This window comes from Phoxinus phoxinus (genome assembly GCF_949152265.1).
Source record: "Phoxinus phoxinus genome assembly, chromosome: 13".
NCBI classification, from domain to species: domain Eukaryota; kingdom Metazoa; phylum Chordata; class Actinopteri; order Cypriniformes; family Leuciscidae; genus Phoxinus; species Phoxinus phoxinus.
The window spans coordinates 27890632-27915696 of NC_136888.1; the positions used below are offsets into that span (position 1 = coordinate 27890632).

Sequence of the window (25065 nt, forward strand, 5' to 3'; positions counted from 1 at the left end):
AATATACATATACATTATTAGTCTACGTTATTAGGACAATCATGATAATCAATATTTCTTTTTTGAATAAACACTTCAACTTCACACTTCAAAATGCAGTGCAGAAGAGAGTTTTTCCCCCTCCAGGCCACAAGTGAAATGAGCAGCAATTATTCAGAGCCCTAACTAGATAAAAAAATAATAATAATTAAAATTCTCATTTCCAGCGGGGGTTTCAGCTGGTTACAAATGGCCACCAGCCTGTTCTCATTATCTCTTGAAAGTTGGAAGTTCAACTTGCACGGTCCAGCGACGTGGAAGGTCTTGAATGGATTTTGAGCTGCGGAGACTTATTTATGGCTGTGAAATTTAATAAGCAGGGTGTGTGTAATCCTCTTCCCAGCTCAAGCAGTAGGCCTGGGGACTAACAAGCACCACAAGGGTACGACAACACACGCTCAGTCCACAGATCTGGCCCCATGATCAGAGAAAGGGCAGAGCCTGGTGTCTCGAAGAGGGGGAGTAGAATACCACGTTTTGGCTTGGCAGCCACAAAAGCTGGCAGAGGGCTGAGAAACTCGTGTCGAGTGGGCCTGGCTGAGAGAGACGGACTGGAAAGAGAGCAAGTACGCTAGTCGAGTGGCTTGTGACCGAAGCACGGAGGCTAGCAGATGCTGGTCCAGAAGGCTACTAACAGGATGAAGACAGTCCACCACGTGGGCCCACAGGGATTAGGAGTCAGTGAGAGGTAAACAGATTAGTCCAGAAAAAGAGGCAGTGCTTTTAACCTCATCACTCCCCTCACACCCCTGAAGAGCATCTTCCACCCACTCGCACACTTGAGACTAAATTGTACCCGAGAACCTGTACCATCTGTAAGGAATACCACCCAACCTACAGTAGTGCCCACACACAGCCCCGTCCATGGAAACCTGGACACATAGTCGATGGAAATTAACTCTTTCTCCCTCGGATGTCAGATAAGTCAATACGGACTGTCTTTTCTGGCCAAATGAGCAACTTTACATCCAAAAGGACATAATCTACTGCAACATGCCATTGAAAACAGGATTATTCCTCATTCTGTTCTTGTTTACCCTCCAAGCCACCAGAATCAAAGGTAAGCTTGTGTTTGAACGCCGTTTGAATGCTCTTTTGCTTGTTTTACTCAAAGAAAGTCTCAGAATTCAGCAAAAACAGTACTTTCGGTAACGTACAACGCCTCAGAGCTGCTATAGCCTATGCGATTCCTCACACAATAGCATCTTTCCGCCCTCAGTGATCGAATGAGCTTTTAAATATTTTAGGAGCCAATTTGTGAGGACATAAAAGAAACCCAAAGATTTTTCTTATGCAAAACAAAGCCTTATGACAAATCATTTGATAACATTTTTGTGGCACGCACGCCATTAGCGCTTTCTTTTCGGTGCAATATGCTCGCGTTTCGCTAACATTTCATGCGAGTTCTGAATGCCTCCCGTCTGGCTGCAGTGTTCAGAAGCTCCATTCATTAGGAGAGGGAAACAAAAGGCATTCTGTTTGTGGCCGTGTGGAACGCTAATCTTTTCTGGCTTGTAGCTTTGCTGTGGGGCCTCGCTCATCGCTTCAGAAGTACAGCTCAATTAGCGTCGCCGCCCCTCATGTCTGCACATGTGCTCGGCAGGCTCATAGACAGCAGCGGGACACATGATCAAATCAGTCGCCCTGGTTTATCTTTGAGAAATTGCTACAGTGGCCCTACATCTGCTCACTTGCTAATTAACAGATGTGGTCAGATGTTCTCTGACCCCGATACACATTGTTGAGACCCTCGTATCTCGGAGTGCTCTGCTAACTGCATGTCTTCCACTGTAAACATCTTTTAATAAGGCCACATGTGGCTCTCGAACAGGGCATCTTTTGTGTCAGATCAAAACAATTAGACTGAAAGTCCAATCTGATCTGACACCAAAGTCTCAGATGAATTGCGACAATAATTCCTACACACAATTCACTGCTGTTTCCAGTTTAAATGAACACGAGTTGCAGTAAAACACCAACTTGTATTCCTTTTGGGGTAGATTATTAAGACCATTAATTAAGACTTATTTTCACACAGTTCCTTGCCCAATACCATGTTATGAACTCAAAACACTTTTACCATCTCCATACCTATGGTTTTTCTGACATAGTAAATTTGCTCAGTAGCTCACCTACAGCTTTGTACTATGAAACATTGGTCATGATAAACAAGCTCAAAGACTAACAGAGCCCAATTAAAATGGCATGGTTTCTTCAGTTTCTTCAATTTATTTTTATCTCACTTTTTTTTTAACACTATCATTTAGGTTTACAATAAAGGTTAGTGTACTGTAGGTAGTAAGTTATTTTCAAACACAACAGAGTGCTCAACTTTTACTTCATTTCCAAACTGCAATGATACATAAAACAACCAAAGTTACCAGATTCACGTTCATCTGTGTCAAACTGAAATTACAATTCACACACTAAACACACATTCCACTCACTGAACATTTCATTTTGAAAGTGTAGCAAAACATGCGAGAAGCAACATAATGTATCAACTATTGCTATCAGGGAAGCGTTATAGAGTTCCACTTTGTAAAAGCAACCGTTACAAAAAACATTAATACCTGTCTCTATTAATATTTTAAATAGTAAAATGTAGTAATTGTTATGGTATTCTTTTTATTTATGTAAAAAAAAATTGTATGTTGTGTACTATTGCAGCTTTGAGTCCAAGAGAAAAGTATAACTAACTCTAATAAAATAATTTTGCAGAAATGTCGCCGCAGGGACGTTTTTCCAAAGAGCCTGCTACAGTTTTGTATCCAAATTTGTTTAGCTCAGGCTATTTTATGCTAGTTAAAAGTAGAGGCTAGCAATAACAAGTTACCTTTGAAAACATTAGATCTCACCCTCGCTTCAGATCGTCTCCAAAGCTACGCCTCCTTCAAAACACATGAACGCACACAGTCTGCGAAGCATCACAAGAGACGGCGTTAAATGACCTCATGTACCTCATGTCATTACAATAATAATGAACGTAACCAACTTTCAGATCTCTTACTTGTACCAGTCTTACTTGACTGCTGCAGATTAATTTCAGCATTGATAGTGTTGACATAGAAACGCATAAAACCGAGTCTGAGGACGTGAACAGTTTCAGGTAGAACTTCACAGGTTGCCAACTCGTAATTACGGTTTCGACATGGCGTGAACGAAGCATAAGCTCGTTGTTTTGGTTCAGGTGGAACTGTAAAAGGCGGCTGCTGTTTCTTTTTGGCACTTGGTGACTTTCTGTGTACAACTCTGCATAGCAACGCGCTGATGACGTGTAATGTATGGAAACACATGTTGACAGGCAGGACAAAATGCAATGATAGGACGAAAATGTGTTGGTCCTTTTAATATTTAGACTACTTCTATTATTGATTGCTATCAGGATGTGAAGAGAGTTTCAAAAGTGTTTGTAAAACAAATTGCCTACCCTACCTTTAAGTGCTGGTTCAGTGGTTATGCAATTCACCAGCAGATAAGCCTGGTCAACAAAGGACATTAACATCCAAAACACTATTTACAGGTAGCGTATACCTAACTGTGCTATGCTATGCTATGCTATGCTATGCTATGCAGATAAATCTGCTAATGTACACAAGAAATCCTGTCTTAGTGAGGTACAAGAGGACTGATCACATGCTTTAAAAGATTCTGTAAAGCAAGATTACACATTAGGCTTTAAAAGTTATCAGCAGAATGTTAAAAACAGAGGTATGTGTTTAGCCTCTACTATACTTATATCGCTAACGCTATTACTTGACTACTAACTAAGCTTATGCTAATCTGCGAGCGGTAAACAGAGGTCCAGCGAAGTCTGAGGGACCCCCTATGGTGAGCCTTAATGTTTTAAGAAGCTCTCTGAAGTTTACCAGCTGGTCACACAAAACATTTAGCCCATTTCAATAGAGGCCCTAAATCCTATACTTTTAGCCTAACCTCATGGTATGACATTGCTTTGATTTGAACTAATATGATATCAGATTTGTTGAAGTGGCTCAGATCTTACTTGGAGGGGACAAACAATTGGTCTGTTTTTTAATGGATCTGAATGTACCGTCTAAGAGGCAATGATAAAGTTTAAGCCATAACTGCTGATGAGGCAAGCTATTAAACTAGCCAAAACCAAAACTGTCTTAATTTGATGTAAAAACATCCAGATGTATTTTTATGCGAGCTATTAACTGTATAATTGTTCGATGCTTCATTACTGAAGTAGGTAATTACTATAAATGCATCGTTGTCATTATGCAGTGCATATGTTCACTGTGACAATGATATGAACTGAAGTTAATGTAGTGAGCTTTGCTGTCGTTCTAATTTCAGGACCATCCATCCAAAACTGCACTGTTCTGTAAATACCAGTTAAACACCAAGGTGCAGTCTATATGTGGCCAATGACCGCAGGTGCTGGTTAACTCGAACAGCTCTGGCCAGAACTGATTAGGTAACAGGTCAGAAGGTGGGTCACCTTGAGTTACTTTAATACTCTTAGATGTCAGCATGAGTCTTCGACCTGAGGGTCAAGTAAGATCTTTGAATGAAACATCACTGTAAAAATTCATTTACTGACCTTAATATTGTTCCAAAAATACTGTGGAACACAAAAGGATATTTTTAAACATTTATTTTGTCCATACAATGAAAGTCAACAAGGTCCAACATTGTCACCCCACTGACTTTCAATATCAACAAAAAGAGTTGACCTATCCTGTTTAATTGCAATAGTAAACTCAGTACACACACATGTGCCAAGCATTCTTTTAAAGACTTTCTTTCAGCTTTGAATTTATGTAAAAGTGATGTGGTTCCAATCAAATGCAATTAGATTAATACAAATAGAGAGCAGACCTTTGCAACTCTTATCTAGTGAAAGCACTTAACATCTGCCTGGATGGTGTTATAACCGACTGCTTGACTTAGGCATAATCCAATTAAATGTTCATTCAGCATACTAATCATAGACTTAAAAGGTTTCAAATGGTCTCTGGGCTAGCGTAATTACATGAGGTGTAATTATATGATCCATCGGCTTACTATCCTTAGGTAAAGTCAATCCAACTCTTCTGAAACAATGAACACACGCTGTTGTTGTGACATTTGCAGAACTCACGGCTGACGACTTGATTCTCAGGATCAGAAATGTGAAGTACAGGCACTTCCTGGAGACTCCACAGCCAATCAAACAGTCGACAGATGGCAGAGATTCACTTTCTCTAGACGGGCATCGAGCAAAGAGATCAGCGCTGTTTAGTACGGGGGTGAAAGTCTGTCCTCAAGAGAGCATGGCGGAGATCATCACCAGCCATAAAGCCTACTACAAACTAAGAGGTAGGACAACTTCTACCCTAAACACCACAGGGGACGGAGCCTTGAATATCAGTGCCAAATTTGGCTACAACACCTCAGATCCTCATAAATCATAATTAACTTCCCAATCATTTTGCAGCCTTCGGGGAGATTAAAGATCAAGCCAAGCCAGAAAAAAGTGGCTCTGAGCCAAGAAGTAGTGTACCTACTTTTTTGTGTGTGTTTCAGTGTGTTTTTCTGTTTGTACAGTAAAATGAGGCAAGGAAAGTAAAATAAAAGTTAAAAATAAACTTGAAAATGTTGTTTTTTAATATCTAATCTAATTATTAACTTTATACACTAGAGTTCAATAGACTGGGGTCAGTAAAAAACTTTTTTTTATTGAAACATACTTTTATTCAACAAGGAAGCATTAAAGTGTGATATGTGAATATGATCAAATAAGATCTATATCAAATAAATGCTGTTCTTTTAAAACTTTCTATTCGTTAAAAATTGAACATGGTTTCCATAAAAATATCAAGTGTCATAACTGTTTTCAACTTTGATGATAAAAAAGAAATGTTTCTTGAGCACCAAATCAGAATATTAGAATCATTTCTGAAGGATCATGGATCACACTGATGACTGGAGTAATGATGCTGAAAATGTGGCTTTGCCATCACAGAAATTAATTACATTTTAAAATATAAAATATATGTTTTACTGTATTATGTGGGGAGCATAGGATAAGCATGTTCAAGTGAGCATAAGATATAAGCAAGAGGCTAATGTTCAAATACATCTCACCAAGCCCAAACCTTTGAATGGTAGTGTTTATGAAACTAGTTACATTAAAACTGTGAGCTGATCAATAAACAAATTGAAAAACACTTAAAAATCAGGTAATCATTTACTAACAACCACCTGTAGGAATTCTGTGGAACACAACACTAGTTATGAATAATGTGCTATTTGTTTTTGCCATGCGATAACAATGAATGTGGACAGAAGCTTTCAAAAGGATGCAAATCCAGCCTAAAAGTATCATAAAATTAGTCAACATGAAGTCAAATGGGTTTGGAATGAAATGATAGCGCGTAAATAGGATGAAGGGTCCCTTTAAGTGCCGATTTATGCTTGATCTGACCATTAAAAATGACTTTCACTGGTGTATTCTAATGCTGTCAGGTTGATTTAGTCATATTAAATCATATTTTTGGCTTGAATAAAACCAGTAAATTAAGATAAAAACCACGTGAAGCACAATTTTTGGTTACATGACAAAACATTTTAACCAGATAGCATGATATTAAATTACTGGAACAAACAAGCTAAAGGTGAGGCACATTTAGCTGTCAAATGCAGTTAAGCGATACTCTTAATTAGATGTCCATAATAACTGTGTTGGCAAAATGAGATAATGGCAGAAAATGGCTGCATACTAAATACTATTAAGTATGTTATGCCTCTGTCAGCAGTGCATATAATTAATTTTAGGTGTCCTGGCCTGTTTTTATCAGGTCTTTTCTGTTAGTCCTCTCAGTCGTCTCAACACAATTCTCCAACAGCCTTCTCTAAATTATTCCCATGCTATTTAACAGTTTGTCAAGAAGCTGTGTGGGAGGCCTTCCGGATCTTTTTCGACAGAGTTCCTGACACCATGGAGTACCAGCAGTGGGTGTACGCCTGTCAGAGAGACTCGCTTTGCATGGAGGATCTGGCCCGAAATTTTAGTAGCACGCAGGAGCATCTTGACATGGTAGCCAGTGTAAGTAGCTGCTTGTGTCCGATTGCCAATTCAGTCCAATCGTCTTGCCAATGCATCCCAAATGTGCCAATATCATTAAATTGAAAAAAATGGTTCTTTCTTTTTGTAAATTCTCAAAGAGATTTATATCATTTACAGAGAGTGGATGCTCAAGATGAACAGGAGAGGTAAGAATCCTGAAGATGATCTTGAATTCAAGGGCCTCTTGGTCTCAGTACTCATGGTATGGCGATATACTTGTCTTCATTTTTAGGGCCCAAACCCTTCAGACTATCTAGAATGAGGTCACCTGACTAGTGGGAGATGAGAAAATCTCAGCTTGTCCTTTAAAAAACAAAGTTTGTTCATATTTGGTGGCCTAGCTACACACTGCTCTCTGACCTGATCCACTTTAATAAGAGGGATCTGTGCCCAGACATATTACGCTTGGGTGTTAGAGCCACACAAACATACCCGGGCTTATATGCAGTCAACCCTTTTATCGGGGACAATGAATTTTATTGCATTTATCATTCTCGGATTGATTCATCCCTTCTCAACATGTTTTCAATTATTTTTAGGGCTCTCACACCTGCACTAGGCGAGAAATGTAAGTCCTCACCGTCCGAGAGAGAAAAAGAATACTGGTTGATCTTATAAAAACGTGACTGATTGATGGCTTTTTATGCTTCAGGTTCAAAGAGTCCTGCTGAGCTTTTCATCACGGAAGCTGACAGCGTATGGCCACTAACTTGTGCTTTTTAGAATATGCGCTTAACATACTGATGAAGTTAGAAACAAACAAATTGACTATTCTCTGATCTGATAGGAAACTGGGGCACCAGATGCTGTCCCTCAGAGGATGGAGGAGCACATTGTGGAGTTCAGCGTGACTGTAGTAGACCCCATCTACAACGCCCTACTGAGGGATCCAGGCAGCCCTCAATATGAAGACTTCACTCACAAACTTGACGAGCAGGTTAGGCAAAATTATTATTCTAATTAAAGCCATTTAACTGGGATTTTCTGATATTTTGTACTAATTATGAGAACATGTATCTAAAAATCTCAAACAAATCTATCAGCTATGTCATATAATTACACAGGAAACAGGAGCATAATGACTTCAAATGTTTTTTTAAAAGATCTAGGCTATACATCTCACCAGAGCCTGCATGATGTTGTTGAACTCAATGCAGGTGAAATATGGAAACAGGAACATTGGAACAGGAACACAGCTATGAAAACTAATAAAATATATATATATTTTTAAAATGTACATTTTAATTTTGTCAGGACTCAGGACATAATAAGGTTTCTTTAAAAGTAATATATATATATTGGCCTATATATATTTATGCTTATCTTAAAGTCTCACTGTAGTCAATCATTTGATCCCTTAAAACTCACCTTTGATCACAAAAATGACATCTTGCCTTTGGAAAAAAAAGTCGTCATGCTTTAAAATACCTTGAATATAACTCTACACCCTTTGCCTCATTTAGTATACGTGGTTCTATGAATATGCAAATTAGTCCTGCCTCACACCAGTCCAGAGCAAGCGTGCCGCACAAGTGATGAAAAGTGGAACCAAAGCATCTCGATCGCCCCCCGGTGGCTAGCCCTAGTATAGGTTATAAACTCCACCTCCCTGTCTACTGGCTAGAAAGTCTACTGGCTAGAAACTGGCTTCCAGTCTACTGGCTAGAAAGTCTAGTCAGCTTCTCTAAACGAAGTCACTGAGGCACCAACAGACTTTTTGGGGGTATTTCCAGGAGGTGATTGGAGCTTCAATTTTAATTTCCACATGTCCATAACTGTTTATTTCACACACTCAATTTTGTATTAACCGTTTCTCCAGGAGTGAGGGCGGGACCTTTATATCGCGGCTTTACTTCCTACTTACTAATATGCGCAAAATAAGGTCCCAAGATGTTAGCGCCATATTAGGACTTTGACGGCTTCACTTTTCACCAATGGAAGAGAGTGAATGTTGACATGAATTTGCACATGGTTTGTCTTAAAGGTGCAGTATGTGATTTCTAGCAGCATCTAGTGGTGAGGTTGCAAATTGCAACCAACAAAAGTTACGGTGGCCGACAAGAAAAGATGTCATCGTCTAAGACAGCAGAGAGTAGCCAGTTAAGCAATGAGGTTTCTTTACAAAGATGAATTAAGAAATTATGTTTACTTTATTATTTAGTATATTATCGTTGTGTCAGTGTTTTATTCGCTGACTTTAGCTAGCTTCTTTGCACGAAGAACAGCAACAGTGACGAAAGGCGTTTGTCCGTTTAGGGCTAGAGTAGAAACATGTCTGCATTTCAATGTAAGGGGACCCGCGGTGTATGTAGATAGAGAGATGGCTCATTCTAAGGTAATAAAAATATAACGGTTCATTATGTAAGGCCTTTATACACCACTGAAAACATAGTTATGTATGTTATATTGCATTTCTGTCTACAGATTCTCCTAAATATTACACAATGCACCTTTAAAGCATATTAAAAACACCACATTAAAAGCTTGATTTTCACCACAGGGGGGCTTTAACTTAATATATAGTTTAATCTATATGAAGTACTGAGTTATGGTCAAGGAACAGCTAGTTTCATGGGTAGTGAGAGATAACTGTAATTACATAATTCTGAGAAAATAAGCAGAAATAGTGTATTTGTGTTAACATTCTAGAAAACATCTCAAAGTATATATATACATATATTATTATTATTATTATTGCCATTTTAAAAACAAATAAATAATAAGTCCCAGTGGTTGTCTATTTCTCAAAATACATAAACAAGGCAAAGACAAAGTTATATAGTAGATTTGAAAGTAGCTTAGCGTAAAAGATCAAATAACAGGAAAGCCAAACAAGAATTGGGTAACTTCAGAAGGCAGCATGAGATTAGTTAAAAAAAGACTAGAGCCATGGCACATGATTTAACAGCGTGGCAGCATGTCTGACAATCCATAATCTGAAGTTTTGTAACCTGCCGTACAAAGATTACTGAATATTGAAATTAAAAAAGGGATATTGCAAATATGTCTAAAAATATTTTTCATTTCCACTTCTGCAGATGCTGCATGTATTCGACAAACTTCCTGGGTTTAAAGAGATTCGAGTGCTGAGATTTCGGTAGGTTGATGTTGGAACTGTGGGATTCACCGATATATTGCAGTCCATTGAACTTGAAAATTGTATTTTTGGATGGGTAATTCTCTCACAGGGGCAACTCGGGGTAAGTATTTGAAGAACATTTTGGCAAATTGTGTTCAGAACAACTGCAAACATTATGTTGTGTTGTACTGTAGACTGTGTAGTATACTTTTGAAAATTAACCCTCATGTTTTTTTTAGATTGACTTTAAAGTTCCAGAAACCACAAATGCTTTTAAATATAAAATACATTCAAATAGAGGGCACATCTAAACAATGTGTACAATCAGTTCTCATAAGATTTGAAAAAGTCTCAACCTTATATGTCAGTAATTAATATGATTATTGAGATTTTAAATGGGCAATGGCATTGAGGTCCTTTAAAGATAACAAGAGTGCTAAGGTGAATAACAAACCTCTTACAATTCCCTTCATAACATCGGTCAGATCTGGAGGTGTTGCAGCGAGCTATGCTGTAGTGTTTGAGACTGATGGGACACAGGCCATAGGTGACACAGACTTCACTGATGAAAATGGCATAGAGGGAGTCCTAAAGAGCATGGTGGTCAAGGCGCTAAGTGAGGACACATCACTTCCTGTGGACGTGCTTTCCCTAACTTTCGAACCAGGTACACAAAATCAATATAATCAATATAAAGGCCCTAGACAGACTACAAATATTTAACCTTACCTAAATCGCCCTGTACAGACTCTTCAACAGCAGACAAGCATGAAAATACGAGATCCAGTACTGAAATGAGTAAAGAATCGAGATTTTTACCTGGGGAAGTGAGTACACAGTCCACAAAAGCCAACTCGGAGGAAACTATTGCGCCTTCTGGAAGTGTGGGCAACTTTTTGGGGGATCTAGGCCCTGATAGGACTCAAACATTTTTTGGTGAGGGGACAGAAAGGAGTGATGTACATAAAGTACTTGATATATCGTCCCATGTCCCCACACTATCAGTAGCCACGGAGATAATCAGCAACTCCCAACTTGAGGGTTTTAAGACGGCAAGTCAAATCACTGAAGACACTTTAGCTATCAAAGGTAAATTTCTCATTTGTAGTGAGTAGTGCACAAGAGCGCCTGCTTCCCTACTAAGACCCTTAAGCTAGGCAGCCAATGAATGAGAAAATTAATTTTAATTTCACATTAGATTCCAAGCACTTTAAAATACACTCTCTGAAACCGGTTCTTTGTTTTCCAGGTTTGCCAAGAACCACTACAGTGGATTCCCTATCAAAGTTGTCTGAAGTCCAAGAGGATGTAGGAAATGAAATTGTTGCCATGGCTCCACCACTGGACGTGGAATATTTTGAAGTGGTAAAAGCATCTACTTCAGCTCAACCTGAAATGGATTTTGATATGACACCACATGCCATTCCTGCAGAGGCAACATCATCAATCTTGACATCCCTAACCCCTACTAAGCGAGCTCAAGATTCTGTATTTCAAGAAGATGGCACAATTGGCCCCTCCGAACCTTTAGAGACCTCTGCCGAAGGACTTCCTTCATACCCTACCGGTTCAGTTGATAGCCCAGAGTCGCCCCCTTCAATTGACCTTAGTGACCACATCGAGTCTCCATCTGTCAGTGCCACCGTAGACACACTCCATCCTGTTGGACCTACCACTCCAGAACCAATTCTCCCTGAAGCTATTCCCTCTGAGCAAACGCCCACAGAAGACCTCATTTCACACCTGACCCCGGACAATTTCCTGGAGGAAAGGGGACAGACTCTCTGGACAGTTTCACCTCCCCCACAAGAAGGTAGTACAGATAATGGAAAAGACACACAAGAAGATGTAGAGCAGTCTGATGAGGACAAGACTCTGGACTTTGGGAGTGGATTGCCCTCAGAGATCGACGAGAATCCACAATCCTCGGCTCATCCTCAAGGTTACGTTACCACTCCTTCGATGATGGCTTCTAACCAGGCCAAAGAGTTAGTGGTGTTTTTTAGTTTACGTGTGACTAATTTGATGTTTTCTGAGGATCTTTTCAACAAGAGTTCCCCCGAGTACAAATCACTGGAGAACACGTTTCTTGAACTGGTAGGTAAACACACTTTTGTCTTTGACTTTCTCTTGCTACATGCCTTTTTATCCTCCCTTTGTTGTTAGCTTTACTTTTTTTTATTTGTGCCACAGTGCATGCTGGGAAACTGAATAGATAAAGTGTGTCATTTGTCTGCAGTGTTTTGACAGATGGCATCTGAGAACAGTGTTGTTTGAAATGTAATATGCATTTTTCTATAAAGCCAATGTAAAAAGGGTTTGGGTGACTGACAGAAAAATTGAATTACATTTCTGTACATTTTGTGCAAGGATACTTATTTTGTCACTTCAAATGTTTTTCTATGAACCTTTGTTTACCTTACTTTTCAATTTCAACAGAAAAACATAGGGTGAAATCATGTATGGCCAATTTCAAAACATAATTATGCAATCTCACACAAGCAAGAGTGGTGTAGTACTGAATAGAGGACAGCTACAATTAAACAATTAACATAGGTTAGTAATTACAATTGTGCCGATATACCGATATAGGTTGTTAGTGTGATATTGCTTTCATACAATAGATTACTAAATAAGAAGTACAAACTGAGTAGCTTAAATTTCAGACAAAATTTTGCCAGTTGTTCCAAAACAAGCCAAAGCATCAAGCTTTGCATACCACCAAGCAACATAGACTTGAACAGCATATGAGTGGAGCCATTTTTCCTCCCTGTTCAAAATTATGCGTAATCACTCTGCTCCAGCTCCACAACCTTTTTTCCATTTTCTGCACCCCGGTCACACCATGCTCACTGGAGAGAAAACCTGCCCAGAACAATCCTATTGCAACTTTTGCTTCAACTTTTCAAAAAAAAAAAAAAAACCTACTCACCCAAGGAGAAACACTCCACTTCCACTCTACACCACTCATATACACTCATTTACGACGTGGACAAGAGTATTACAAACATGGGACTTTCAGAACAGCTCTTAGCCAACCTTACTGCAGTTTCACATCTAAGTGTTGTTGTTTTTATTCAGATTATATCTTATAATATCCTGTTTTTTCAACTAGAGACAATTCTCTGAACCAAGCGACTCGCCAAACCCCGAGGCCTCTAGTCAAGTGACTGAGAGAGAACAGAAGATATTAGCCTCAATACCGGTACATCTATATCCAAGCTTGAAAAAGCATAATCAATCACTTTTTGGCACTAAATTCTGCACCTTTGTCTAATAACTTTCCACATCTGATCGTACTGATCAAAATAACCATGTTTAATAACTGCTGATTAATGAGCTCTCTAACCAGCATTAACCAAAGCTAAACGCTTACTGTATGGCTTATCTACCCAACCTGCAACATACTTTTGCTACTTGTTTAAATCTTGATAGTGTAAGTGTTGCCTTATTGCTCTGTGCATATTTTGGTTTCTCAGGATCTGTGCAAACTTTATATGTGCATAGAATACGTGCATATAAGCATTATAAGAGTATGTGCTCATATCAAATGCTAAACCTTTATATCTGTGAATAAAGTTGTTGTTTTTCTTATTTGTGTAAAACAGAGGAAATAATTTCACAATCCTGTTGAATTAAACAACCAAAAACAGAGCATGCCAAAAAAAAAAAAATCCCTCAGGGACTTGCTGTCTAGTTTTGTTTCTCAGAACTGATTTTAGTTGGTTAGGCAGCCTAATGGTTTAGAATTGTTCTTCGGTGAGACGTGTCCTTGAATGTAATGAGTCTCCAAATGTTATTTATTAGAGTGTTACATCAATGACAAAGCACTTTTGTTGATTTTAAAATGAACAGTTCAATGAATTATTTGTAATAAAAGCAATACACAGAGAAACACTAGCTACTTTTTTGGCTTGTTTGTGAATGGTTCTGGGTGAACGCAATCTCTTTTCAATCAATCAATTTTTTAATTGTCAATCTAGACTGGTCCAGACTGGTTTTCATGTGTGTTAAAGACTATAATAATGACTATTCCTAACTGTTTTAGTCTGCAGTTTTATTATCTTCATACAACACAGTTCTAAAGGGGACTACTATACAATTTATCATTCTGTTCCATAAGATATTGTTTTACTTTTTATTTTTAAATTTGTGTGAATCCTAAGATACAAAACTCCATTTCCAATAATAAGTGGTTGCCCAAACTAGTATTGTGTTGTAGTTTGTCATGACTAACGCCAGTACTATGAGACCTTTTGGATTATCACATGAACTACTAAAAATCTGGTCAGGAACTACTCTGGTAAGTATCTGGGTAAAATGGCCGTAAAATTGGTTTATTGATTCATAAATGGGCTTTCAAAGGGTAATTTGATAATCGCTAGATATTTATGTTCTTGCAATTTCTGCAAAAAATTGATTTTTCACCGTACACATCAATTTCGCCCATTTATAATTCAACGGTTTTTGTCGCTTTTGTAGAGACAACTGTAATATTTTAGTCCTATACTAGGTTTGCATTGATTTTAGCCTCTCAACCTTGTAGGATGCTCATTTACTCCTGTCTCTACTGGTTTGTGTAGCAACCATCTCGATTGGACATGGAGACCAAAACAATGGTTTTCATTTACATTTTAATGTTTTAAATATATATACTAATAAGTATTAAACGTATATTAAAAGTATAATAAAAAAAAATAGAACAGAACAATACTGTAAGAGATCCCTATAAACCAGTAGATACAAGGCACCATGCTATATAGAGAGTGTTAGAATCAGTATTCAAAAATAGGGATGCACTACATGCTGCTGCTGCTGCTGCTGCTGACTGTGATAATTCATTAATTTATTAAACTATTTGGATACTGACTGTATATATTAGCTGATTCCTTCTGTCCTGTGATGGCAATAAAAGGTCACGACACTGGCATCAGCCAGACAGTAACATTGATTGAGACTGAGCTGTGAGTCAAAGCCTGCCCTGTGGGGAAGAATAACACCTGCTCTGCCCTGGCACTTAGCCGAGAGGTGAGAGGTTGATCATGACTGGCAGATCAGGTCTACCTTTTAATACAGATTATCTCCTGTTATACACTTAGTTAAATACAACATCATCTCAGGCCTTCGGGCCTTTTGTTCTCCTACTTGTATTTGTATTTTTTTTATTAATTTTTTCTAAATACAACAGAAGCCTTTTTGGATTTTTTTTTACATTCACTCTCCTTTAACTATTAAATGCTTAATAATATAAAAAATATTTTGAGGTGAAAACATTTTTATTTTTATTCAAAATTGTGAGGTTAAATATTTAAAAAGGCTTTTTTCGACTTTCGGACTTGTTAATTCCTCATTATCTTTTAACTAAGAGATTAATAAGGTTTTCAACAAAACATCCCATTAAACAAAAATACCACGGTGAAAATTGTGAATTATTGAATAACATTTTCAAAACGCTAATAATCTCTGTGACTCTTGTGCGGATGTCATATCCTCAAGACTTCCATCTTTTGTTGACTGGTGCAATCAATCTCTTGAAATCTTGAGCTTGAGATGAATGACTGAGCTGCTATGCCCTATTTCTCCTGAACAACCGTCTTTATCTCTCTAACTGGCCCTCCTCATGCGGAATGAAATGAGCATTGAGAAGATTTTGCATATTGTAATAGGATGAGAGACAGACACTAGCCAAAATCGTTTAGTTTCGAGGAATTGAAGAGAATTGCTTTAGAATTGACAATCCCAAAAGTTTTGCATCTGAGTTGCGTTACGTTCATGCACAATTAACCAGTCTGCACTAGTCAGCCATGATGAAAGAGAAGTCGCAACTCACTCAATTTCACTTTTATCTCTACTTTCCCGCAGCTCCTGCCGTATCTACAGTCCAACCTGACTGGATTTAAGGAGCTGGAGATTCTGAACTTTAAGAATGGCAGTGTGGTGGTAAACAGCAAGATGAAATTAAACAAACCAGTTCCGTACAATGTTACGAAGACGGTGCAGTGCGTGCTTGAGGACTTCTGCAATGCAGCGTCTAAGAGATTGGATATGGAAATTGATTCCCAATCAGTGGATGTGGAAGCAGGTAAGGACGGTGTTGAAAAGAGAAAACAGGTAGTTCCTCTAAAGCAGAGGTGTCCAGTCCTGCTCCTGGAGGGCCACTGTCCAGCAGAGTTCAGCTCCAACCCCAATTAAACACACCTAAACCAGCTAAACAAGGCCAAACTAGAAACTTCCAGGCAGGTGTGTTGTTAGAGTTAGAGCTAAACTCTACAGGACAGTGGCCCTCCAGGACCGAGTTTGGACACCCTTGATCTAAAGGGATAGTTCACCCAAAAATGGAAATTACTGGCCCTCATGTCGTTCTGACTTTCTTTCTTCATGTGGAACAAAAAGAGGATAATTTATTTTAGTGTTTTTTAGGTCACACTTTAGATTAGGGTCCAATTCTCACTATTAACTATGATCTTTGCCTCCATAAACTCCTAATTACTGCTTATTAATAGTTAGTAAGGTAGTTGTTAAGTTTAGGTATAGAGTAGCCAGGTTCATAGTCCTTTTCAAGCAATGTCTGTTAACTCGGCGGCCATATTTGCAACGCCTCCGAGCAGCTACTTCGGGCACCCAAGACCAAGTCCTATCTATTCGAATGGGGGAATCCTGAAATCTCAAAAACTGCTTGCCGAACTCACAATTAAATGACATATTTCAAAATAGCAACAAAATCTGATATGAACTGTCCCCTTTACCAATCAGCGATTGGCTCTTTTACTTAGAAGGCGAGACGTATTCCCCCATTTTGCGAGTTGCAGATTCTCCCATTCATAAGTAATAGGAGTGACATCTTTCCATATCTAGTCTTTGGTATGATTAAGGGATATAGAATATGGTCATGCAGAACAAGGCATTAATATGTGCTTTATAAGTACTAATAAACAGCCAATATCCTAGTAATACGCATGCTAATAATTGGACCCTAAATAAATGTTCCTTTTTTTTTGTCCATACAATGAAAGCTAATTGGGGTCCAAATGTTCTTCAAAATCTTCTTTTGTATTCTGCAGAAGAAACTAAGTCATACAGGTTTTGGAAGGGCATGAGGGTGAGTAAATGATTTTCAAAAATGATAAAACATTTTGGGTGAACTATCCTTTTAAGAAAGTTCTGTTCACGCTGACTGCGATTTGCTGTAAAAAAAAAAAGAAAAGAAAAAAAGGGTCATTAAAGTCATTCAATTTCAATGAGACTTGCCAATTTCACCAGACCACATGTTAATTATTAGCAACAACTGATTCCTTGTCAAATTAAAATCTCCTCTTATTTTTTAACAACGCATCTAATTTGTAATGAGATTTTCTAATGTTATTGGCATCTACAAATTCCACCAATTATATTAGGGCGTCCAGACCTTAATCATCCAGCAATAAAAATGCTGTCAGTGCGAATGGGGCAGAACAGTAAACAAAATCATCTACATTAACGTAAAGGGATACCAACACCTGTATTAAGTCTTTAATCGTCTTTGTCTGTCTGGCTGCAAGTATTTCAATCCAATTAGTTCTCATTGTCTAATCCAGCCGATCACGTCGATCCATGTAAGTTTACGGCGTGTAACGAGTTCTCCCGCTGCGTGGTGAACACGTTAACCACAGAGCCCGAGTGTCTGTGCGATCCGGGCTACAGCACAGTGGACGGCCAGCCCTGTACGGGCATCTGTGACCTACAGCCGGAATACTGCCTGAACGGAGGCCAGTGTGAAGTTATACCAGGACACGGAGCGACCTGCAGGTACGTTAACATGATGACCTTTGAAAGTGAAAAAGGATATCAAAGAACTTCTAAAACTGCTGCTTTTCTTAGAATTTATTTCGAAGGAGATTATAAGGAGGGGAAACCAAAACCACTTGAGCATACAAAGTTCTTCACCTGCACTGCCAGAAAAAAAAAAGTGCAAAAAATATAGGGGTACAACAGCTTGTCAATGAGGAAGTACCTTTAAATGTACACATGTGTACCTTATTTACCCTTAAAGGGTGCTTATTAGTACCTTAGAGCATATTAGTATGGAAGCTTGTTTCCGCCACTAAATATAAAATAAAAAGGTAATTGCGACTTTCAATTACGACTTTTTTTTTCTCTCGCAATTGCAAGTTATAAAGTCAGAATTGTGAGATATAAACTTGAAATTCTGAGAAAAAAAGTCAAAATTACAAGATAAAAAGTCACAATTATCTTTTGAATTGTTTTACTCCATGCATGGCGGAAATAAGCTTCATTAGTAATACGTACCCTTAAGGTACTACTATGAAGTTCCTTTAAAGGGACTACCCCAGTGGCAAGTTGTGGTCCATTCATAAAACTGTAAGATCTTACCTTCATGCTGTGGACATACATTACAAACCAGAAGAAAGAACACAACGAGTGCAGCGCTAAAAAGGGGCGGGGCTACATAAGGTCTATATGTTGGACGTTTTTTTTATTGTCTGAAATTTTCAAGTTCCTGGTCTCATTGTCCTCTTCACTATGATATTTAGTTATTTATTTAAAATATTTGTTTTGCTGAAGCTGAACAAAATTATAAAAAAAATAATTAATGATTTATTTGTCATTGGTGTTCCCACTGTTAAAAATATGTATTAAAGCGCCCCTATTATGCTATTTCAAAGGTTCTTAATTTTGGTCTCCTACAACAGCTTTACATGCATCCAAGGTCAAAAAACACTTAATTTTTTTCATAATATACATTGCTTATAGACTCATGTCTCAAAGAGTCTTTAAACGGTTGTTCAAAGATTCAGTCTCTAAACCCCTCGTTTCCAAGAGCCTACTCCGTTCTGATTGGTCAAACGACCCAGTCAGTTGTGATTGGTCTACCGCTTACAGCCCGTGTTGGAAATGAAATGCCTATTATTACCATATCTGAATTTCAGCTCCGGAGGCTTCCTCTGCGCTTGTAAACACAGCGATACGAACAGAAACGAAAGTGTCGGCTTTTCCATATTAATTACAGTGCGAGTCCTCAATCCTTTTGAAGTAGATTTATTTTGCAGTGCTAAACATATCGTCTTCTCGCCATGTCGACAACACAAACCAAACTCTTCCAGGCCTCAGCTACAATTACGGTGTTCGCAGACAGTCAAGGCTGCCATTAAGCAAATTTGTTAAATTATTACTTAGGTATGTAACAGGAAGTGAGACTTGAGACGATTTGTTTTAGCAGCTCGGAATCGATTCTTTCTTTCAGAAGATAATAACTTTATTTGTTGTGCACTTTGATCTTCAAAGCATTGCAGAGTTTTTACATTTACAAAAAGCTATATTACACACTGCATGAAAGGTAATAATCGAAAAAGCATAATAGGGGCACTTTGGAAAAAAACTACCACATTCCTATGCATGCACAATTCTCTGACATGTATTCTCTCAACCACTTTTAGATGTCCCGTAGGTCAATTCTGGCACTACCATGGAGAACGCTGCAACGAATTGGTGTCTGTGCCCATTGACCCTCTCCTTCTCGTAGCCTGCATGGTGGGAAGCCTCTCAGTGGTTTGTGCTGTGATAGGCATCTTGATTTTCATTAACAAGAAATGTATACGGACCAGAAAGAGCTTGAGACTTGTGTAAGAAGGGTTTTCTTTTTATTTAGACATTTGATTTTTCTTTTCAGATTTGGATTTGCAGTGCTGACCCGTTTTAAACATGTTGGTGTTAAGACCTGATTTCCTTTGCATTGTAGGCGTTCACAATCTGCATTCCCCTTTGGTAATACTATGAGAGTAAATCCAGTTTTTGAGAATGACGATGGGGTCTTAACACATGTGTCGAGCATCCTCTGTCCCATGAGCTCTGACTCAGCCTCCTTACAACACTCAGGCCAAGGCACATTTCGATCACTTGAAAGTATACAACTTAGTATTGAGGTAAAGTTTACAACCAAGATGGTATTCTTAATTATCTATTTATTTAAATCGATGTCATGACCGCTACTAACATCCATAATCAACCCATGATTAAATCATATCCATGTCCTTCGTTTGAGATTCTGATCTGACGGATTTTTTTTTGGCATATCTGACTTAAATCGACTTTTTGGTATCAGAATAGCAAAAACACTAATTCTGATCCTTAGAAATACGATCCAAAACACATTCAAGTGTAAATTGAAATCTGGTTAAAATCAAATTTATTTATTTATTATTGGGTCCAGATCGATATTCCAAATCGATTTGAAAACCAAACCAAATTTGTGTGCAGACCCTAATAGCCTAAAATATGCTAACTGAACAGCTGAAATACCATCAAAAACTACACTACCGTTCAAAGGTTTGGGGATGATAAGAGTTTTTTATGTTTTTGAAAGAAGTCTCTAATGCTCACCAAAGCTGCATTTATTTGATCAAAACTTGGGTAAAAAAAAAACAGTATTATTTTAAAATACTAGTACAATTTATAATAACGGTTTTCTATTTGAATATATAAAACAATACTGCATTCCTGCGATGGCAAAGCTGAATTATGAAGATACTGTAATATAATCTATATAATTTATAGTAATGGACTATAGATTATATTACTATATCACTAAACTCCCTTTTGCCCCAGAAGTCTGTCAGACCACTTTGCACATCTTTCACAACAAATTCATTCATTCCCGGATTCATATTAGTTACATAATGACAATATATGCAACATTTGTTGCAGAATATGTGCAATATTAAAAATAAATAAATGTTGAAATTACCTTAAAATCTGGCTTTAGACACTGCACTCAATTATCTTATGGAACAGGAAAACCATGCACTGCAAAAAAGACAGTGACAATAGTCTATATTTATGTAAAGGGAAGAATTATACAGAATAGACATTAACTTCAGCAAAAAATATGTTGCTTTTGGTGAATCAGCTGTTTTTTGAGGGTTTCTTTGTCTAGAAGAAACTAAATGCTATTGTAAAATCCATGCATCAGTATCCCCAACACACTATGTATTCAAATAGATTCAAAACAGTAATATATGTTCTTCTATAAACAAGTTACAGACACAATGTATTCAAACAAACATACAAAAGAAATCCACTATTATTCTTCTGAGCCCTTCAAAGACACAACATTAAAGGATAATTCCGGTATTTAACACCTTGAGTCTATAGTTTGTTTTGGATGAACAAGAGTGGTGGACAACATTTTTTTTGACAATGGTTCCTCTCTCGAGTTTTTGACTATAATAGAATTGGCCATGGACCCATTTAACATTGGAGTCAATGGGCATGTCCGAAAATGTCATTAAAACAGCCAATAATGTTCGTTTACAAAACTGTGCAACTCACCGAGTGGTTAGTGGTGTTTGTTGATGATTATAAACAATATATCGTCGCAATATATGATTCCAATCCGTTTATTTTGCTATAGTGGAACTATTTTTTCAGACACTTCACAACCGTGTAACTTCCGCTCAATATTTGAATCTGAGGCGTTAGCACACTCCCGTCCACTTGATGGCGATAACTGATGTTTATGTCTCGCGGGACACTCACGGTCACAGTCGAGTTCAACTTCATATTACAAGTAACAATTAATGAAGGTTTTGTTTGTTTATTTCGCTTACTCTCCCGGAGCATAGTTGCTCTGCTCGCTAGCCTTATGAGAAACGGAAGCGAGCAAAAAGACTACATCGACCAAATGTAAACAGCCCCCTTTCCGTTTCGGGTAGCGCATTTATATTAACGAGCACTCAGTCCTTCAACAGAATTCAATGGGATTTTACAAAATGACGAATAAAACACGACAGAAACTGTATTTCGCAACACTTTTTGTTTCTGGAACATCAACTAACATCACTAATCACTCGGTGAGTTGCACAGTTTTGTAAACGAACATTATTGGCTGTTTTAATGACATTTTCGGACATGCCCATTGACTCCAATGTTAAATGGGTCCATGGCCAATTCTATTATAGTCAAAAACTCGAGAGAGGAACCATTGTCAAAAAAATTTTGTCCACCACTCTTGTTCATCCAAAACAAACTACAATATAGACTCAAGGTGTTAAATACCGGAATTATCCTTTAAGGAATGATTTTCCTAAGAGGACACTAGAAATTATGGACAGCATGCATGGGTTTTGCATCTCATTTAGACTAGTGCATCTGTAGTTGTCTAAACTAATGATATTATGAATATTAAACTTTTTTTCCAGCAACAGATGTTTTGCTCATCAAAATATTGACCGATGGATGTATCCATGCCAAAAATTTACCTTGCTTCGTTGCTTAACAAGACTGTCTCCACGGCAAAAAAAAAGGTTCAAGATTGATTGTGGTCTGTCATTCCTTTCCCAGATCCCCAGACAACTCTACACCAGAAGATCAGAAAAGTTAACATCAGAAATGGTTGACTTCCATCAGTGTATACCACCTAACGAGGTAAGCTGGTGTGAAAACAACCAATTTGATGCAAACAGCATCCGTAAATAATCACGACAGCTTGATTTATTCTATCAAGATGATAAATCTTTCCCATCAAAATGTCAACTATCATATAGAAGAGGAAATAATATTGATAAACTAGATGTTTTGCGTCCTTCCCATCACAGACGTTCAGTTCCAATTACATTTTTCTTTTACAATCTCAGAACCCAAATAAATATGTCTATGTATTTCAAACAAGTTATTAAATAAATATATTGTAAAGTAATGAAAAGCAGAAGCAGCAATATTTGGTCTAGTAGGCTTAAATATTTGTCATGGATGAGAGATGAGAATTTGTATTCATTCAAGTGTGACTTAATATAATACGTTGATTATTCCTGAAAGTAATCCTCTAGTCCTCAAGTGGAATTGTTAAATTAGCAGTGTAAACTATGAAGGATTTGTAAACAATAGAATATTAAACAAGGTATGAGCTTGACAACTAAAATATTAAGGCAATATTGCTTTGTTTATCAATGAACGGACTCACCTGAGTAACTTAATGTATTTTCCGTTCGAATAATTAACCTACTTTCTTATGGATCCTGACAGTGCATGTTTGATAAGCTCACAAAACCTTTAACTCTTAAGTTACGTAAAGCACGTAAAGTAAAGCACACAAATATAAAATAACCTACTAGTTTAAATTATGAACTTTAAATTATATAGTTTCTAGATACATTTCATATTCACCATCAGCGAGTAAAGCCGTATCAGCGACATGTCTTGACACTCACATTTTGATCGTTTCTGAACTCGCAATTGCAGTGCACTGTGGGAGCAGATCATTTCGAGCGAAACAATAAATAGAAATCGTATTTCTTTTTTTTTCATTCATTGTAGGCTACCACAAATTAACGTTATGGAACGAAAACATGTCTTTCTACTGAGTTGTCCTCCTGGGCTGCACGCTAAAACAAACACAGCGACTATTAGCCTAACTTTACCTAGCATTAGCAACAAATGACCTTAATGAGGTCACACTCTAAAATCAAATTACAATTAATTATTTACGCACCATATTGTTGTTTTTATATATTATTCTCTTCTTTATTTTATATCAACCACAAGGATACATTTTAAAAAATGTCTCGCTCACGCGCGTCCATATGAGTTAATGGCAGTAATAACGACCACAAGCAGACTGCAAATTAAACCAACACATCCAAATTGCCTGTCTTCGTGTCTGGAGCATGTTGACGTCTGTTGTCTAGGTGGGGAGTTTTATAGGCGTGTAGAGTCATTTAGAATTTACAATTCACCACCTAAACATTTAATTGAATGAATACAACTTTTTAAAATGTATTTTATTGGATCTAATATGGTCATATTGGCGATTCTGGTGAGCTGTTCACTTTGCCTTTAAAGGGATGGTTCACCCACCCAAAATTGAAAATTTACTCACCCTCAAGTTGTTCCAAACTTTTTTTTCTTTTTTTTCTTCTTCTATTGAATACAAAAGAAGATACTTTGAAGAATGTTGGTAATCAAACAGTTGAAAGTAGCCATAGATTTCCCATAGTTGGAAAAAAAATACTATGGAAGTCAATGGCTAGTCAACTGGTTACCAACATTCTTCAAAATATCTTCTTTTGTGTTCAGCAGAAGAAAGAAAATTAAAACGGTTTGAATATGCATTAGGGTGATTTCATTTTTGGGTGAATTATCCCATTAGTCACAGAAAGTTGTTCTGCATTGCAATTATACACAACTGCTGATGATTTTGTTTTTCTTAGCTTCTTGAATAACCAGGTTGTTTTTCTTCATGTTGTATTACAGACGTGGCGGATGTCCAGCAGGTCCTCTTGCGGTGTTTTGAGAAGTCCTGATAGTGAAGGATTTGAAGTGACTGTTTTATGATGTCCAGACACTTTTTTTAAGCTAAGCATGGCACCAAAGCTCTTCAGTGCTATTCAAGCAACTCAACTTTGCTGGTTTCTCGTAGACATTTGGTGAGTTTGATACAACCGCTCTACTCAAGAATCAGCAATATTCTTGGACAACTGAAGGAATACCTCCAGGAATGGGGACATGTGATTTAGATCACTGCTGAAGTTATTTTTAATTGTACCTCGAAAAAAAAAATGTAAATTGTATATGAGACATGTAATGTGTTGGATGCTTTGAATACTTGTCAAAGGGTTGTTTCCTCCCTCACAATGAGGTATTTATTTACAATTGATACATTTGGTTGTATCTTAAATAGAAAACAGATTCTAGTCATATCTTCTAGTCTATCCTCAGTGTCCCAAACAAAGAAATTGAATGTAAAGTATTTCTGTAACTCTTAATGGTATCACTTGGGGAAAAAAGACAAAAATACAGGTATATATATATTTGTTTTTACAATAAACAGAAAAAAGTATTGTAGAATATTTCAGCTGTAAAATAAATACAGTAATTT

The 25065-nt window shown here is 37.5% G+C and overlaps 2 protein-coding genes across 12 annotated transcripts in view; one reads left to right on the forward strand and one right to left on the reverse strand.

The window, feature by feature from the left end:
• Positions 1-23850, reverse strand: part of colec11 (collectin sub-family member 11) — a 63237-nt gene extending 39387 nt beyond the window's left edge. For 2 of the 7 annotated variants that reach the window (XM_079632716.1, XM_079632714.1), the window contains exons 1-4: positions 23680-23850; positions 23399-23572; positions 22451-22546; positions 20938-20996 (exon numbers count right to left, since the gene is read on the reverse strand). The gene's annotated coding sequence lies outside the window, so the exon portion shown is untranslated. Of the gene's footprint in view, positions 1-20937; positions 20997-22450; positions 22547-23299; positions 23378-23398; positions 23573-23679 lie in introns of those variants that run through there. The other 5 variants (XM_079632715.1, XM_079632719.1, XM_079632720.1 and 2 more) reach the window with 5 other exon arrangements.
• Positions 563-24991, forward strand: impg1b (interphotoreceptor matrix proteoglycan 1b). 5 transcript variants are annotated; one of them, XM_079632709.1, is made up of 18 exons: positions 563-1099; positions 5143-5367; positions 6930-7096; positions 7235-7263; positions 7657-7685; positions 7770-7813; positions 7905-8054; positions 10156-10214; positions 10682-10863; positions 10944-11285; positions 11446-12293; positions 13312-13401; positions 16059-16278; positions 17771-17981; positions 19631-19816; positions 19933-20116; positions 22533-22616; positions 24441-24991. In XM_079632709.1, exons 1-18 carry the CDS (start codon positions 1033-1035, stop codon positions 24519-24521), a joined length of 3198 nt encoding a protein of 1065 aa, XP_079488835.1. In that variant the 5' UTR covers positions 563-1032; the 3' UTR covers positions 24522-24991. The 5 variants fall into 5 exon arrangements, with proteins under 5 accessions (XP_079488835.1, XP_079488837.1, XP_079488838.1 ...); XM_079632711.1 differs by having other exon boundaries at positions 10944-11132; XM_079632712.1 differs by lacking the exon at positions 19933-20116.
• The last annotated feature ends 74 nt before the right edge of the window (positions 24992-25065 follow it).

Excerpts from the sequence above, each read along its gene's own strand:
- impg1b (XM_079632709.1), top strand. The coding sequence starts at position 1,033 with ATGCCATTGAAAACAGGATTATTCCTCATTCTGTTCTTGTTTACCCTC. Across the intron at positions 13,402-16,058 it reads AGATATTAGCCTCAATACCG|CTCCTGCCGTATCTACAGTC; the intron begins GTACATCTATAT and ends ACTTTCCCGCAG. Across the intron at positions 20,117-22,532 it reads GTATACAACTTAGTATTGAG|ATCCCCAGACAACTCTACAC; the intron begins GTAAAGTTTACA and ends TTCCTTTCCCAG.